This window comes from Notamacropus eugenii, chromosome 1, assembly GCF_028372415.1.
Source record: "Notamacropus eugenii isolate mMacEug1 chromosome 1, mMacEug1.pri_v2, whole genome shotgun sequence".
Lineage (NCBI taxonomy): Eukaryota > Metazoa > Chordata > Mammalia > Diprotodontia > Macropodidae > Notamacropus > Notamacropus eugenii.
In genome coordinates this window covers 137481258-137497591 of record NC_092872.1, presented here as the reverse complement: position 1 = coordinate 137497591, position 16334 = coordinate 137481258, and the positions used below count along the sequence as shown (strand labels likewise).

General features: G+C 38.3%; 1 protein-coding gene across 3 annotated transcripts in view; it reads left to right on the top strand.

Moving 5' to 3' along the window:
* The window catches only part of MINDY2 (MINDY lysine 48 deubiquitinase 2), a 106767-nt gene that overhangs the window by 14454 nt on the left and 75979 nt on the right, over positions 1-16334 (top strand). For all 3 annotated transcript variants that reach the window (XM_072615680.1, XM_072615679.1, XM_072615675.1), the window contains exon 2: positions 5140-5197. In XM_072615680.1, the coding sequence (XP_072471781.1) occupies positions 5140-5197 (58 nt within the window). The remainder of the gene's footprint in view (positions 1-5139; positions 5198-16334) is intronic.

The window sequence follows — 16334 nt, the reverse complement described above, 5'->3', positions numbered from 1 at the left end:
TGCAAGCTCCTGGTATGGGTTTGGGTTTAAATGACACGTCTATGAGCTTGTTCCTGATTGGAATTTCTTGTTCAGGACTCAGTTTGACACATTTTCTAGGTCTGAGATCTGTATAGGAGTTGTGTGGTAGAGGTTGGCTGTACATCTCCTGCTGTTCCATCATCTTGGGTCCGCTGAAGACCATTCGAAGCAACCAGATGACTGATGTTTCAGAAAATATCAACATCTCTCTGAATGACTGGTTGGTTATTTTGAAGACCTCCAGAGGAACTCTTGTGAAGTGATTTTGATCATATCAGTGTTGAATTCAATGTCCCTGAAATTTTTTTTTTTTTCAAAAATAGGGTTGAGAGAAATACACAGTAATTATAACTGAAAAAAAAATCTACAGCAAGTTTCTCTAAAAAACATATAGAGGACTGGGTCAAATTTTTTTTTAATAATAAGAGCCATTCCTCAATTGGTAAATGGTCAAGAGGTATGAACAGGCAGTTTTCAGATGAAGTAATCAGAACTATCTATTAACATATAATAATCAAAATGCTCTAGATCAGTATTGATCAAAGAAATGCAGATCAGGACAGCTCTGAGGTGCCATCCCATACCTATCAGATTGACTAGTATGAGGGAAAAGAAGGGTGGCAGATATTGGAGGGGATGTGGGAAAATTGAGACACTAATGCACTATTGGGGGAGTTGTAAACTGATTCAGCCATTCTGGAGAGCAATTTGGATCTATGCTCAAAGGACTATAAAATCATACATACCTTTTAACCTGTAATACCACTACTAGATCCATATCCCAGAGAGATTTTTTAAAAAAAGGAAAAGAACCTATATGTACACAATACTTATAGTAGCTTTTAGTGGTGACAAAGAATTGGAAATTGAGAGGATGCCCTTCAGTTGGGGAATGACTGAACAAGTTTTGGTATGTGTTTGTGAAGGAATACTATTGTGCTATAAGAAATGATGAGCAGGATCTTCTCAGGAAAACCTGGAAAGACTTACTTGAACTGATGTAAAGTGAAATGACCAGAACCAGGAGAACTTTGTACACAGTAACAACAATATTGTACAATGAAAAACTGTGAATTACTTAGCTATTTTCAGCAATCCAAGAAAGATTAGAAGGTCTTATGATAAAAAATGCTATCTATCTCCAGAGAAAGAACTAATGAAATCTGAATGCAGATTGAACCATACTTTTCTTACTTTAAAATTTTTTTATTATTATTTTTTGGGTCTGTGTTTTCTTTTACAACATGACTAATATGGAAATGTTTTGCATGACTGCACATGTATAATGTATATCAGATTGTTTGCCTTCTCAATGATGGGGGATGGGAGAGAGGGAAGAAAAGAATTTAGAACTTAGAATTTTCAAAAACAAATGTTAATTGTTTTTACACATAATTGGGGGAACATAAATATATATGTATGTACACATATATATTTTAAAAATTTAAAAGTTGCACATAACAAATGATGGAAAAATATGAACTAAGTTACAGTTTACCTAATCTATAATAATATGCAAAGCCTGATCAAAGGCATTTTTGATGCAAGAAGAGATCTTTCTCCTCTGTCAGTGTTGTTATTCAATGGAATGGCTCACTTGTCAAAATCAAAAACTTCTTGGTTTAAAAATATATCTGCAAATTATGCATGAGACCAGGTGTTACCATTGCCAAAAGATGAGTTAATGCCTAAAAGAAATGATACAGAATTTTGTATTAAAAATCAGCTGTCCTGGTCCAATAGTCTATAACACTTAAAGGGGAAAAAAAAGTTAGGAAAAATTTGGTTGGAATCTGTATCTAAGAATGTAACATTGCAACTTGATGAATAAATTCTAGAAATTATCAATATTCAATAAACATTTATTAATCTCCTGCTCTGTGCCAAACACTGCGCTAAGCGATGGGAACATAAAAGAGTGATCTCTGCTCCTAGAGGCAGTAGGAAGTCACTGGAGTTTATTAAGGGGTTGGGAGATGGTACGTGTGACATGATCAGATCTACATTTTAGGAAAATCACTTTAATGGCTGAATGGAGAATACTTTGGAATGGAAAAGGACTTGAGACAAGCAGACACACCTGCAGACTATTGCAGTAATCAAGACGTGAGGTGATAAGGGCCTGCAGTAGAGTGGTGACAGTGTCAGAGCATAGAAGGGGACATATTTGAGAGATGTTACAAAAGTGAAATCAGTTAGATCTTGGGGACAGAGTGGAGATCAGAGATAGTGAGGAATCCAAGCTTACTCCTAGGTTGTGATCCTTAAGGACTGAGAGAATGGTTTTGCCTTCTACAGGAATAAAGAAGGTAGGAGTTGGGAAGGGTTTAGGGGGAAAGAGCATGAGTTCAGTTTTGAACATGTTGAGTTTAAGATGTCTATTGGACCTCCCATTTGAGATGTCAGAAAGGCAATTGGAGATGTGAGATTAGGAGAAGGGAAAATAGATTTGAGAATCATCAGCATAAAGGTGGTAATTAAATGCATGGGGACTAATGAGATCACCAAGTGAAGTAGTATAAAGGGAGAAAAGAGGAAGACCCAAAATGAACCCTGAGGGACACCTATGGTTAGAGGGTTTGATCTAGAAGAGGCTCCAGAGAAAGAGCAGTCAGATAGGTAGGAGGAATACTAGGAGAGAAAAATGTCCTAAAAACCTAGAGAGAAGAGAGTGTCAAGGAAGAGAAAGTGTTAAAGGCCAAGGACAATGAAGATTGAGAAGAGACCATTGGATTTGACAACTAAGAACTCCGTAATAACTTTGGAGAGAGTGGTTTTGGTGGCATAATAAGTCTGAAGCCAGATTATAAAGGGTTAAGAAGAGAATGAGAAGAGAGGAAGTAGAGGCATCTGCTGTAGAAGGCCTTTTTGAGGACTTTTGCTACAAAGGACAGAATGAGAAGAGAAATATGACAATAGTTATCAAGGATGCGAGGATTTAAGTGAGGGCATAAGTGAGCAAATGGCCTCATTTTCTTTTTCTGTAAAATAGGAGACAGTGTTCTCCACTGAGAGAGTGGGGTGGGATGAGGTTTAAGTAGGGTGAAAAAATCCAGAAGAGCTGCTGTGGATAGTGAGGTAGCATGTTGATAAAGGAGGTATTGCCTAGCATCAGTGAGGACCCAGTTGTGGTTCTGTTACAGGTTTGTAGTGGACCCAGTCAGAACCGTTGTGTCATTTTCTCTGTCTTTGTTCAGTAGCATGAAGGTGATGAGTAGCAAGAGTAAGCCAAGACTGAGACTTGGCTATGCATAATTTGTAATATGATAAGGGGGCAAGCAATTCAAGAAAGGAGGACAGTATAGAGGTGAATTGCTTCACCACAGAGTCAAGATGGAGAGAAAAAGAGAGGGTGGCTAGTGCAGGGGAGATAGCCTGAAAGAGAATTAAGGGGTCAAGGGATTGTTCACAGTGAGGATGAAGAGAAGAGCTATATAAGGGAAGAAAGAGGGAGAGGTGAAAAGCCAATAGATTATGGTTGAATAAGGGAATTTCAGAATTCTTGAACATAGAAGTGGTACATTTGTGGGTGATGGCAAGATTGAGAGTATAATCATATTTGTGTGTGGGTAAGATGGGATGGAGGAGTTGCTTTTAGGAGAGTAGGCTCAGGAACTGAGTGACTAGGATGTTTGAGGGAGAATCAGTAAGTATGTTTAAATCTTCTAGTATGAAGGCAGGAGTTGGGGAGGTGAGAAAAATGATAAACCATGTATTGAGCTCATTGAGGAAGGAAGAGTAGTGACCTAGGGTTCTGTAGACAACCACTACCAGGATTTTGAGTGGGTGATAGATATGAATAGCATGAACCTCAAGGAAGTTACTCAGTGAAGGAAGAATAGGGAGCCTAGAAGCCTAGAGGAGAGCAAGGAGTATTCCAGCTCTCACCCCTTGACCAGTGAGCTGAATGAAGGTGCAGATAGTACTGTAAAGAGTGGCCAAGGACACAGTCATCAGGAGAAAGCCAAGTTTCAGTAAAAGTTTGTAGGTGGAAGGAGTGGGAAAGGAATAGATTTAAGATGGAAAGTAGTTTGTTACTTATGGAACAGGTATTCCAGAGGGCACAGTGGAAGAGCTGGGTAGAGTTAGGATGAAACTTTGGGGTAGGAGAGTTGAGGGGAATAAATAATTAGGTGGTGAGTTTGAGTGGGGTTTGGAGAGTCACTGAAATATGAAGGGTCTGAAGGTGTGAGAATGTGTCACTGAGCATAGGGTGCTGCTCTTCTACCATCAAAGAACAGGTGCAGTGGGAGATGGGAGGTCTGAAGTCAGAGGGAGAGTTACTCTTCTTTACATCAGATGTTCTCCACATCCTGTTTGGGAGATTAGACTGGCAGCAGAAGGTGGAAAAAGACTTGTGCTGGTCCAGATGAAAGTGGTTGTTTTGGTGCAGATGGAAGATTTCTGGCTTCTCCTCAGAGAGCCTTTCCTCAGGGAACATCCTGGGCCAAGTAGGGGATGGAAGGCTCAGGGTGTTAGCACATTCATGATCTGAGGTCTTCTCACTTAAGGAGGATGGTTGTACAGAAAACAGGAAAGGCAACGTTCTGTGGACTTCAGATTTATTTAACTGTTAAAATATATTTGGTAAAAAAGAAAAGAATAAAAGAAGACATTTTCTCTCCTTAAGGAACATAAATTACAAAAGTGGGGTTAAGATATATAAATAAAATGTAGCAAATGCAAAAGAGAGATCCAAACAGTTTTATGAGAAATTTGTGGATAAAGAGATCACTTTCAGATGGGGGTGGTTCATAAAACATTCTGTGGAGGAAATAGGCTTATGAATTAAATGACAGTTTGGTACCTTTTAGTGGTTTTATAGGCTGCACAGGCTAGTTGATGATTATAGCAGATGACTGCTAGTCTGTACCTCAGGGACTGAAATTTTCATGATACCTATGCCATCTTCTTAGCTAGTTGGTTTTATTATAAGAAATTTTGGTAAATTTACAAAATTTTGTCAAATGTAAGGCATCTAAAAACAATTATTAAAATATTTATGTCTGTATACTGTAAAAGATGTAGATATATCAACTTTTATCAACTATATTAAGCAATTAAAATTTATTTTTATGAAATGCTTTTATTTTATTGATGTAATCCTTTATCTTTCAGGTAAAACTGCCACCAATGATGGAAATCATAACTGCTGAACAACTGATGGAATATTTAGGTTAGTGTTGAACAAAATAGATTATTTGTATCTCTTTCAAAGGAAAACATTTTAAAAATTTATCGTGTTACAAGGTTTGTTTGGGGGTACTATAAAAAAGCATAAATTTAAATAATGAAATCAAGTTATTTGGTTTATTTTTAAGTTATTGTTCTTAGACATTATTTCCCTGCCTTTCTGCCTAAATGTAAGATTATATAGTGGCAAAAAGAAAATGCAGTATTTTAGAAAATTATATAATTCATATTAATTCCAAAACAGTAAAAATTAAATACTTAATGGTAGAATTAGGGTTTGTAATTTTATTTGTACATTTTCACTTCTTGTCATTAGGTTTTTAGTGTATGATATAAAATCAGCTCTAAAACAACTTCTCTACTGGACTCAAAGTCTTGCAATATTCATTCTTATTCAGCTTTACCACTATAGAGCTATGTGTCTTTGAGGAAGTTACCCTACTTTTCTGAGCCTCAATTACCTTGCATGTAAATGGAACTATTAAAAATGGACACTTGATAGGTCTGTGATTTCATCAGTGTTAATCATTCTCTCCAAAGATATGTATTGCAATTTATCAATGCCTGTCCAGCATAGATGACTTGCTCACATCCTCCTATAAATTTACCTCCAACTTTCCTCATCTGTAAAATTTGGATTGTATCTCTTAAAGTTCCAGCTTGCTCTATAATTCTGATTCTTTTATAACTGTTACTTCTAATAAAATAGAAAAATGTTGTCTTATTCAGAGCCAGGGTTACCACTCCACAGGGGAAAAAAAATCAAATTAAAACAAGTTTAAAAGTCACTTCAATTGTTTTCTTTAAGAAGAAATAAATTGTTTTAATAATGTATATTTTAGATTGACTGGACAGCATAGCATAGTAAAAAGAGATATACAGATCTCACCACCGACACTTAAAATTTATTAGTTGTTTAATCATGGACAAGTCACTTAACCTCTTTCAACGTCAGTTTTCTCATATATAAAATAGGAATAATACATATATATAAAATGGGAATAAAACATAGGAGTTATTGTGAGGATCAAATGAGATAATACAGGCTTTGTTTTATAGCACTATATAAGTGTCACCTATATTTGAGTTGCTGTAATAGAACTAAAGTCTGATTTATATCTGATGGTAATCACATCTCCAGATTAAATTAAGATTATATACCTGTAATTTATATGGAGTCTATTATTTTTGAAGACTAGTTAATATTTTATGCTTGAAATTCAAGTCTATGAATTATTTCCCCTGTACTCATTAGATATCTTATTATTTTTAGCATTGGTAGGGACTGGATTTGATTTTTTTAATTTCCATGGGGCAAAGAAGTCTCTAACTCCAAATCTAAGTTAAATTATATGGGAGGTTCGAGGGGCCCACAGGGAGGATTAGAGATTTCCAAATTCTCCCTCTGTTTCCAAGTTTATTGCCTGAGAATCTGAATTAAAAAGAAGAACATGTAGTGTTTTTACTTCAGTTCGGATGGCATTTATTAATTGCTCATTATGTGCAAGGCAGTCTGGGTGCACAGACAGACATAATAGTTTCTGCTCTCAAGTAATTTGCATTCTGCTGAGATACAAAGTAAATTCAGAACAAAAAATTCATAAAGGTATACAAATAGGACAATTTTGTTACTGCTTTGTTCAATTTAATATACATTTCTTTTAAAAGAAACTATACATTACAAAGGTTCATGGGTTTCATATGCAATTTTTTTCTTTATAATTACAGTTTTTGAGTTTATTCATGATTAAATTCATAATAAAAAGATTTTTTTAAAAGAAATTTCAGAAGGGAGGGAAGCAGCACCAACGTGTTGGGAGGATCCAGAAAGATGGATAAGGAGGTGACACCTCACTGAGTCTTGAAGGAAATTGGGGATTCTTTTATTTGTGTATGCTTTTTAAAATGGATTTTTATTGGTGTTTTTTTACATTACCTACATTTCCTCTTATATTCTTCCCCCTCTTCTTTCCCTTATAACAAAGTTTTTTTCCAATTAACATGTGGGAAAAAATCTGACATTATTTGCAGAGCTTCATATCTGTAGACCCCCTTGTATGAAAAGGAATGGGTGTGGGGATAGAGAAGAGGTATCTACTCAGACATCTTCTTTTGGGTCAAGTTTTTCCTTTATAATTTCATGACATTCAGTTTTAATTATTTTGTGGCTTTTCTTTCCATTAAAATGTCAGTGTATATTGAAGTCTTTCTGTGCTTCTCTGTATTCAGCATGTTTAATTTTTTTTCTTATAACACAGTAATACTCCGTTATATTCATATACCACAATTTAAGTATTCCCCAATTTATGGACATCTTTGTTTTTTCAATTAGTTACTATCACAAAAAGTACTGATGCAAATATTTTGATGTACCTGAAACCATTCTTTTTATTAGTGACTACTTTGTGGTACATACATATATATCTCGGTCAAGTATTTATTTGTATACACCAATTTATTTGCATAAATTCAAATTGGGAAACTAGAAACTCTGTGAAGTAGAAGTTTTGTTGGAAAATGCATTCCAGGAATATGAACCAGTCTGTACAGAGGCACAGAAAGAAGAGTTGGTATGTTATATTCTGGGAATAGATCACTTTGACTGAATGTGGAGTGCATGAAGAGAAGTAATTGTGAAGTGAATTTAGAAAGATGAATTGGACCCAAATTGTGGAGGGCATCAAATGCTAGGTTGAGAAACTTGTATTTTATACTAATAGAAATAGGTAACCACTGATGATATTGATGGTCTTATATCTTTAAGATTATCTTGGCTGCACTATATAGAGGACAGGTCAGAGAGCAGAGGCCTATTCGTTATTACTATAGTCAGTAGTCAATAAATGCTTATAAAGTAGCTACCATGTGTTAGGCACTGTGCTAAGTGCTGGGGATACAAAAAAAAAATGGCCCCTGCCCTTAAGGAGCTTATATTCTAATGGGGGAAGACAACATGTAAAAGAAAACTGAATGGGGGAGCAAGGGAAGGTACCCAGTGTGAGAATATGGTGGAGAGATCTCAAGGTAGTATAGCCAGGTGGGAAGTGAGGTGATGAGGGCCTAACCTAGAAAAGTAGCTATGTGGGTAAAGAGAAAGAGATTAATTGGGAAATGTATTGTGGGGATAATGATGGGCAAGGCCTGATGATTGATTGGATGTAAGGATAAGGAAGAGAAGAGTTGCAAATTTTTGGTAATTAGAAGGATGATGATACCCTCAACAGAAATAGTTTTAATGAAGAACAGTTTATCAATTGACTTAATGTACAGTGCCTTTAGTTAATGTCTGATTATTTATTCACCTTAGGATAGTCATTTAACCTCTCTGGGTTTCTGTTTTCTCACATGTAAAATAAGAATATTAAATTAGATAATCTCTGTGGTTTTTTCCTAACCCTAAACCCTTTGTTCCTCAATGTATGCTTTATTAATATTTGCTACCCTAGTGCTGTGGATTGGTTCAACTCTTCTGGGGGGAAAAATGGAATTATTTGGAAAATGTAGCTTAATTGTATGTATCCTTTGGCCCAACAGTCTTACTATTAGACTTGTACTGCAAGGAGGTCAAGGACTGAGGGAAAGGACTCACATGTAAGAATATTTATAGCAGCACTTTTTGTTGTAGCAAAGACCTGGAAACAAAATAGGAACCTGTTAATTGGAGAGTGGATGAGCAGTTTGGGGCGTATGAACATAATGGAATTTTATTGAGCCATTAAAAATGATGAATATGGGAAATTCAAAGAAATTTGGAAAGACCTATATGAACAAGTGAAGAGTGCCATATAATTATTTAATAGAATTGATGATATTTAGCCTGTAGAAGAGAAGATTTAAGGGAGACATGGTAGCTTTTAAGTATTTAAAAAATTGACTTTCTTTTTTTTATTCTGTTTTTTTTTTTTTATTTTTATTTATTTATTTATTTATTTAGTTTAACTTTTAACATTTATTTTCACAAAGTTTTGGGTTACAAATTTTCTCCCCTTTTCTCCCCTCTCCCCCCAAACCCAAGCATTCTAATTGCCCCTGTGACCAATCTGCTCTCTCTTCTATCCTCCCTCTCTGCCCTTGTCTCCGTCTTCTCTTTTGTCCTGTAGGGCCAGATAGCTTTCTTTACCCCTTAACCTGTATTTCTTATTTCCTAGTGATAAGAACATTACAGTTGATCCTAACACTTTGAGTTCCAACTTCTTTAGCTCCCACCCTCTCCACCCCTTCCCTTTGGAGGACAAGCAATTCAATATAGGCCAAATCTGTGTAGTTTTGCAAATGATTTCCATACTAGTTGTGTTGTATAGGACTAATTATATTTCCCTCCATTCTATCCTGTCCCCCATTACTTCTATTCTCTTATGATCCTTTCCCTCCCCATGAGTGTCAACCTCGGATTGCATTCTCCTCCCCATGCCCTCCCCTCTATCCTCCCCCCCACCCTGCTTGTGCCCTTATCCCCCACTCTCCTGTATTGTGAGATAGGTTTTCCTATCAAAATGAGTGTGCATTTTGTTCTTTCCTTTAGTGGAATGTGATGAGAGTAGACCTCATGATTTTCTCTCGCCTCCCCTCTTTATCCCTCCACTAATAAGTCTTTTGCTTGCCTCTTTTATGAGGGATAATTTGCCCCATTCAATTTCTCCCTTTCTCCTCCCAATATTTCTCTCTCACTGCTTGATTTCATTTTTTTTTTTTTTGAGATATGATCCCATCCTCTTCAATTCACTCTGTGCACTCTGTCTCTATGTATGTGTGCGTGTGTGCATGTGTGTGTGTGTACTCCCACCCAGTACCCAGATACTGAAATGTTTCAAGAGTTACAAATATTGTCTTTCCATGTAGGAATGTAAACAGTTCAACTTTAGTAAGTCCCTTATGACTTCTCTTTGCTGTTCACCTTTTCATGGTTCTCTTCATTCTTGTGTTTGAAAGTCAAATTTTCTTTTCAGCTCTGGTCTTTTCATCAAGAAAACCTGAAAATCCTCCATTTCATTGAAAGACCATTTTTTCTCCTGAAGTATTATACTCAGTTTTGCTGGGTAGGTGATTCTTGGTTTTAGTCCTAGTTCCTTTGACTTCTGGAATATCCTATTCCATTCCCTTCGATCCCTTAATGTAGAGGGTGCTAGATCTTGTGTTATCCTGATTGTATTTCCACAATACTTGAATTGTTTCTTTCTAGCTGCTTGCAATATTTTCTCTTTCACCTGGGAATTCTGGAATTTGGCCACAATGCTCCTAGGAGTTTCTCTTTTTGGATCTCTTTCATGCAGTGTTCTGTGGATTCCTTGAATATTTATTTTGCCCCCTGGTTCTAGAATCTCAGGGCAGTTTTCCTTGATAATTTCATGGAAGATGATGTCTAGGCTCTGCTTTTGATCATGGTTTTCAGGTAGTCCCAGAATTTTTACATTGTCTCTCCTGAATCTATTTTCCAGGTCAGTTGTTTTTCCAATAAGATATTTCACATTATCTTCCATTTTTCCAATCTTCTCGCTATGTTCTGTGATATCTGTCTTTCTCATAAAGTCCTTAGCGTCCATCTGTGCCATTCTAGTTTTGAAAGAACTATTTTCTTCAGTGAGCTTTTGAATCTTCTTTTCCTTTTGGCTAATTCTGCTTTTGAAAGCATTCTCCTCCTCATTGGCTTTTTGAACCTCTTTTGCCAATTGAGTTAGGCTAGTTTTCAAGGTGTTAATTTCTTCAACATTTTTTTGGTTCTCCTTTAGCAGGGAGCTGATCTGCTTTTCATGCTTCTCTTTCATCCCTCTCATTTCTCTTCCCAGTTTTTCCTCCACCTCTCTAACTTGATTTTCAAAATTCTTTTTGAGTTCTTCCATGGCCTGAGCCCATTGGGTGGGCTGGGACACAGAATCCTTGATTTCTGTGTCTTTGTCTGATGGTAAGCATTGTTCTTCCTCATCAGAAAGGAAGGGAGGAAATGTCTGTTCTCCAAGGAAGTAGCCATCAATAGTTTTATTTCTTTTCCCTTTTCTGGGCATTCTCCCCAGCCAGTGACTTGACCTCTGAATATTCTCCTCACACCCACCTCGCCTCCTGGTCCTCCCAGCCAGCGATTGGGGACTGGGATTCAAATGCTGCTTCCCGCCTTAGGGCTTTTGGCGGGGGCAGGGCTGCTATTCAGTGTGAGAATTAAGTTCAGATGGTCAGGTCGGGGCAGGGCCACCTCTCAGGCTCAGTTCCCTCAGGGGGTTTATGTACAGACCTTCCACAATGGATCCAGGCTCCCGCCCGCTTGGGGAGCCCCTGTCTGCAACCGCCTCTCAGCTTCTATCTCCCGGGGGGGCCCGAGCCATGGGGGCACCCCACTGCCCTCTCGACCCGCCAAAGAGACTCTCTCACCGACCCCCGTCACCTGTGGGTGGAGGGGCTTGTGCGGCCGCTGGAGATCCCGTCCCTGAAGCCTTCTTGGATCTGTACCTCTCGGAGCCGCGGCCGCCGCAGGTCTGGGCTGGGCTCCGCGTCTGCAGCGCGACGGACCTTTTGCAAGAGGTTTGCAGGTCCCTCTGTGGGTGGAGGGACCCGCATGGCCGCTGGAGATCCCGTCCCGTAGCCCGCTCGGATCTTTTCCTCACGGTGTCACAGCAGCTGCAGGGCTGCACTCAGCTCCCAGTCCCGGCGCCCAGTCCGCAGCACCAAGGACCCCCCGCGAGAGGTTTGCAGGTCTCTCCAGAACAGAAATCTCCCTCGCTCCAATATTCCGTGGCCTCTGGGTGCAGAATTCACCGTGAGTTGGTCCCCTCTAGCGGTTCTGTGGGTTGTGGGTTCGGAGCTATGTGTACGTGCATCTTTCTACTCCGCCATCTTGGTTCCGCCCCCCTAAAAAATTGACTTTCGAAAATGAGATTGATTAGATTGTTCTACTTGGCATTAAGAGGCAGAACTAGTGGCAGAACTAGGAGCAGTGGAGAAAATTTGCAGAGAAACAGTTTTAGGTATGATGTAAAGATAGAAATTTCATGGGTATAGCTGTCCAGATCTGAAGTGAGCTGCTTCGGGAGTAAGTATCCCCTCACTGGAAGTCTTCAGAGCAGGTACTTTTTAGAGAAACTGTAGAGAAAATTTCTGACCAAGTATGTCAGACTAGGTGACCTCAGAAGTCCCTCCCAGCTCTGAGCACCTGTGATGTCATAAACCAGACTCATCACTTTTTCACCTGAGCCTGCTTGCTTTCCTTACTCTGCCATTTCTGTTGTTATGCTATTCTGTTCCTTCAGGCTTGAAGCTTGGTTATTTTTCTTCTCTTTTCACTTTGTTCTTTAGACCAATGAATCAGTTATGTGCCAAGCACTGTGCTGAGCCTGCAGATACAAACAAAAAGTCAAATTAGAGCCTTCCCTTAAGACACATTCTTACAGAGGAGGCAACACATTTATACATATAGTTATATACCAAACTGATACAAAATAACTTTGGAGAGGGAAAGCGCAAGCAAGTAGGGTATCAGGAATGGTCTCTTGCAAATGATATTTGAATTGAGTCTTAAAGATTCTAGGAGTTGGGAGTGAAAAGGGAAAGCATTCTAGGCAAGACTGATGCCTAGTGCAAAAATAGTCTCTCTAGATAAGAGGTGGAACATTGTGTGTGAGGAACCACAGGTAGACAATGTGGCATGATGAGAGAGAGAGTCATAATGTGTAAAAAGACCAGGAAAAATAGGAAGGGACCAGATTATGAAGAGTTTTAAATACCAAAGAGAGGTGTTTTTATTTGAGTCTAAAGATAATAAACCACTGGAATTTATTGATTTGGAGATAAGTTTTTACATTGTCAAACCTATGCTTTAGGAATATCAATTTGACAGCTGTGAGGAAGATTGGATTGGAGTGGGGAGAGATTTGAGATAAGAAGACCAATTAGTAAGCTACTGCAATAATCTATGTGGGAGGCCTGAACTAGTGTGGTAGGTGTATGAGTTAGAGAGGAGACATGTTAAGGGAGCTTTTGAAGGTAGAAATGTCAGGATTTGACAACCGATTGGCAATGTGGAGTCAGGTAATTTATGGATGACGCCAGAATTGAACACCTAGGTTACCTGAAGGATGGTAGTTAGAATTTAAAGCCATTTTAGATAAAATTTTATGATCTGACCTAACCTCATCTCCAACTTTGTGTTCTGCTTTTTCACATGAACTTTCTGCTCAATTCTAGCTAGTCTTCTTAGTGGCCTTCCATATAGCCTGTTTCCTGTCACCTCTGGTTTCACCCATGACATTTTCTCCACCTGCGCCATCCCCACTTAATGAAGGAGCACTTCCCTCTCTTCCATCTAGATTTTTAGCTATTCAGACCTATTTCAGATTCCCTCTCTTTCTTGAAGATTTTGTGGAAGATTCTAGGCATCAGAGCTATTTTTCTTTAATAATTCCTCAGGAATTTCACTAACACTACATTATATGCTGTCTTATTCTTCAGTTGTTTTTTCCTGTGTATCATCTTAACACCTAAACTCTAGTCTTGGCCCAGTTGCAATATTTAATTGTATTTCAACTTGTCAGCAGATCTGTAATCTCACTGATGTGGATTTCCCACCATTGGTGCAGGTTGTTAAATATCATGCCCTCTCATCCTTCATGATTGCTGTCCATATAGTCTCCCGTAGAACCTCCACAAAAGAGCCTGCTGGAGTCCACAGCTTTTCGGTCTTCTTACTTTTGTGGGTTCCATTGCACATGCAGGCTATTTGTCTGTTGCTCCCTGCTCTTACTAAGTGATTGACCTACCACTTTTTCTAATTGTGCATTTATTTCCTGGGCAGTATTTGTATGCCACATCTTATATGTAGGTAATTTTTGGAAATATGGTAGGGATTTTTGACAAGATACTGGGATGAGTGGTTATGACTCAAGCTGGCTCCCCTTACACCAACCCAAAACAACAATAAATGCAGCTTAGTTTTTGTTTTGTTTTTTTTAATTTATTTTTAACACAGTTTATAACAAGTAAAGCAATTCCAACTTTTGGTCAGGTGATACTTCTTTTTAAAGCATTTACAATATGGACCACAAAAGAAATTTTTTTTTTAAACATTAACCAACTGAGACACAAATAATATTTGCGTTGCTAACTTCACAAGCTCTTGACCTAATTGTCTCCACAGTATTACTAAGAATTAAAGGACCCTAACTTATTGTTGTTGGTCTCAAGTCCTATGCCTGATAGCTTAATTTTAGACAACCTCGGATGTTCCCCTACCCATAATCTATAATTGAATAGATCTGGTATTAAGCTTACAAACCTTTTGACTATAGGAAATTGCAACCAATAGAATGGACTTTGCAGGGATACAATATTTCCCCAACTTCCCGTCAATTCCAGGCAGAATTAGATTATCCACTTGCATTCAATCAGGCTTAAAGTCTGCCAGGTGTCAGTGGGGAAATTGAGTCAGGAGAATCCCACCTCAGCCCATGCTGAACAGCCACTCTCCCACCCTTCCCTTGAGATCACCTATACAGTTCATACTAGCATCTCATCAGCTTACTTGCATCATGTATTGGAGGCTCAGATCGCTTTTCTTGCTACCCATACCTGGAGTCAGACTCAGAAGAACAGTCACTTAATAGTCCCATAGCATCTAAAAATGGCAAGTTCCAATAACCAGGTTTCAAATATGATTATAGTTTCACTAAGGAACATCATTTGAGGCAAGTCTTAAGTGGCCTACATGCCTTTCTATACATGTTCTTGTTCCTGGTTAAATGGCAATCATAAAATCAAATTTACCATTAAACTTGACTTTTCCATCAATGCCAAATTTTACCCAAGGTTACCTTCCTCTAGGAAATTTAGACTGAAATTCTTTTTTCCAAACTAAAGATGTCGTTGATTTATTCTCAGTAATTAATTCAGTCTATTATTTTAATACTAATTGCTTTTACCTCACTTTGTAACATGTCCAATTTTTCTCCCCGTCACTCCCCTCCCCCCGCTTCCTAATACCTTGCATTCTGATTACTCCTTCCCTCAACGTACCCTCTCCTCCACACCCCACCCCTCTCCTATCCCCATCTTCTCTCTTTTCTTGCAGGGCAAGATAAATTTCCATACCCCTATCCCTGTAGTTCTTATTTCCAGAATATATGCAATAAAAATTCTCAACATTCATTTCTAATACTTTGAATTCCTACTTCTCTCCCTCCCCAGCCCTACTGAGAAGGCAAGTAATTCAATACAGACTAAATATGTGTTGTTTTGCAAAAGACTTCCATAGTAATCATGTTGTGTAATACTAATTATATTGCCCTCTGACCTACCCTATCTCCCCTTATTTTTCCCCCCTACAATTGACCTTGTTCCTTCTCGAAAGTGTTTATTTCTAGTGACTCCCTTCTCCCATTTGCCCTCCCTTCTAACATTCCCTTCGCTCCACTTGTTGCCTCCTCTCCTACTTTCCTGTGGTGTAAACAGATTTTCATATCAAATTTAGTGAGCATGTTATTCCCACTTTCAGCCACACGTGGGGAGAGTAGCTTTATTTTTCCCCCTCTCCCCTTCTCCCTTATCTCCTCCATTGAATAAGATTTTTCTTATCTCTTTTATGAGTTATCGCATACCCCATTCCATTACTCCCCTTTCTCTTCCCGGAATTTTCCTCCTTCACCCCTTAATTTTTATTGTGTGTGTGTGTGTGTGTGTGTGTGTGTGTGTGGATGGATATCATCTCTTCTGATACAACATACCCTGTACTCTCTATCTCTATGTATGTGTGTGTATGTATGTACAATCTCTCCAACTACCCAAATACTGAGAAAAGATTCAAGAGTTAAAAAAGTTCTTTCTATGTAATAATGTAAATAGTTCAGCCTTAGAGAGTCTTTTATGATTTTTCTTTTCTGTTTACCTTTTCATGCTTCTCTTGATTCTTGTCTTGGGAAATCAAATTTTTAAATACAGATCTGGTCTTTTCCTCAACATGAAATCTTGAAATTCAACTATATCACTGAATGACCATTTTTTCCTTTGAACTATTATATTCAGATTTGCTGGGTAGGTGATTCTTGGCTTCAATCCCAGTTCCTTTGACTTCTGAAATATCCCACTCCAAGCCCTTTGATCCCTTAATGTTGAAGCCGCCAGATCCTGTGTTATCCTGATTGTAT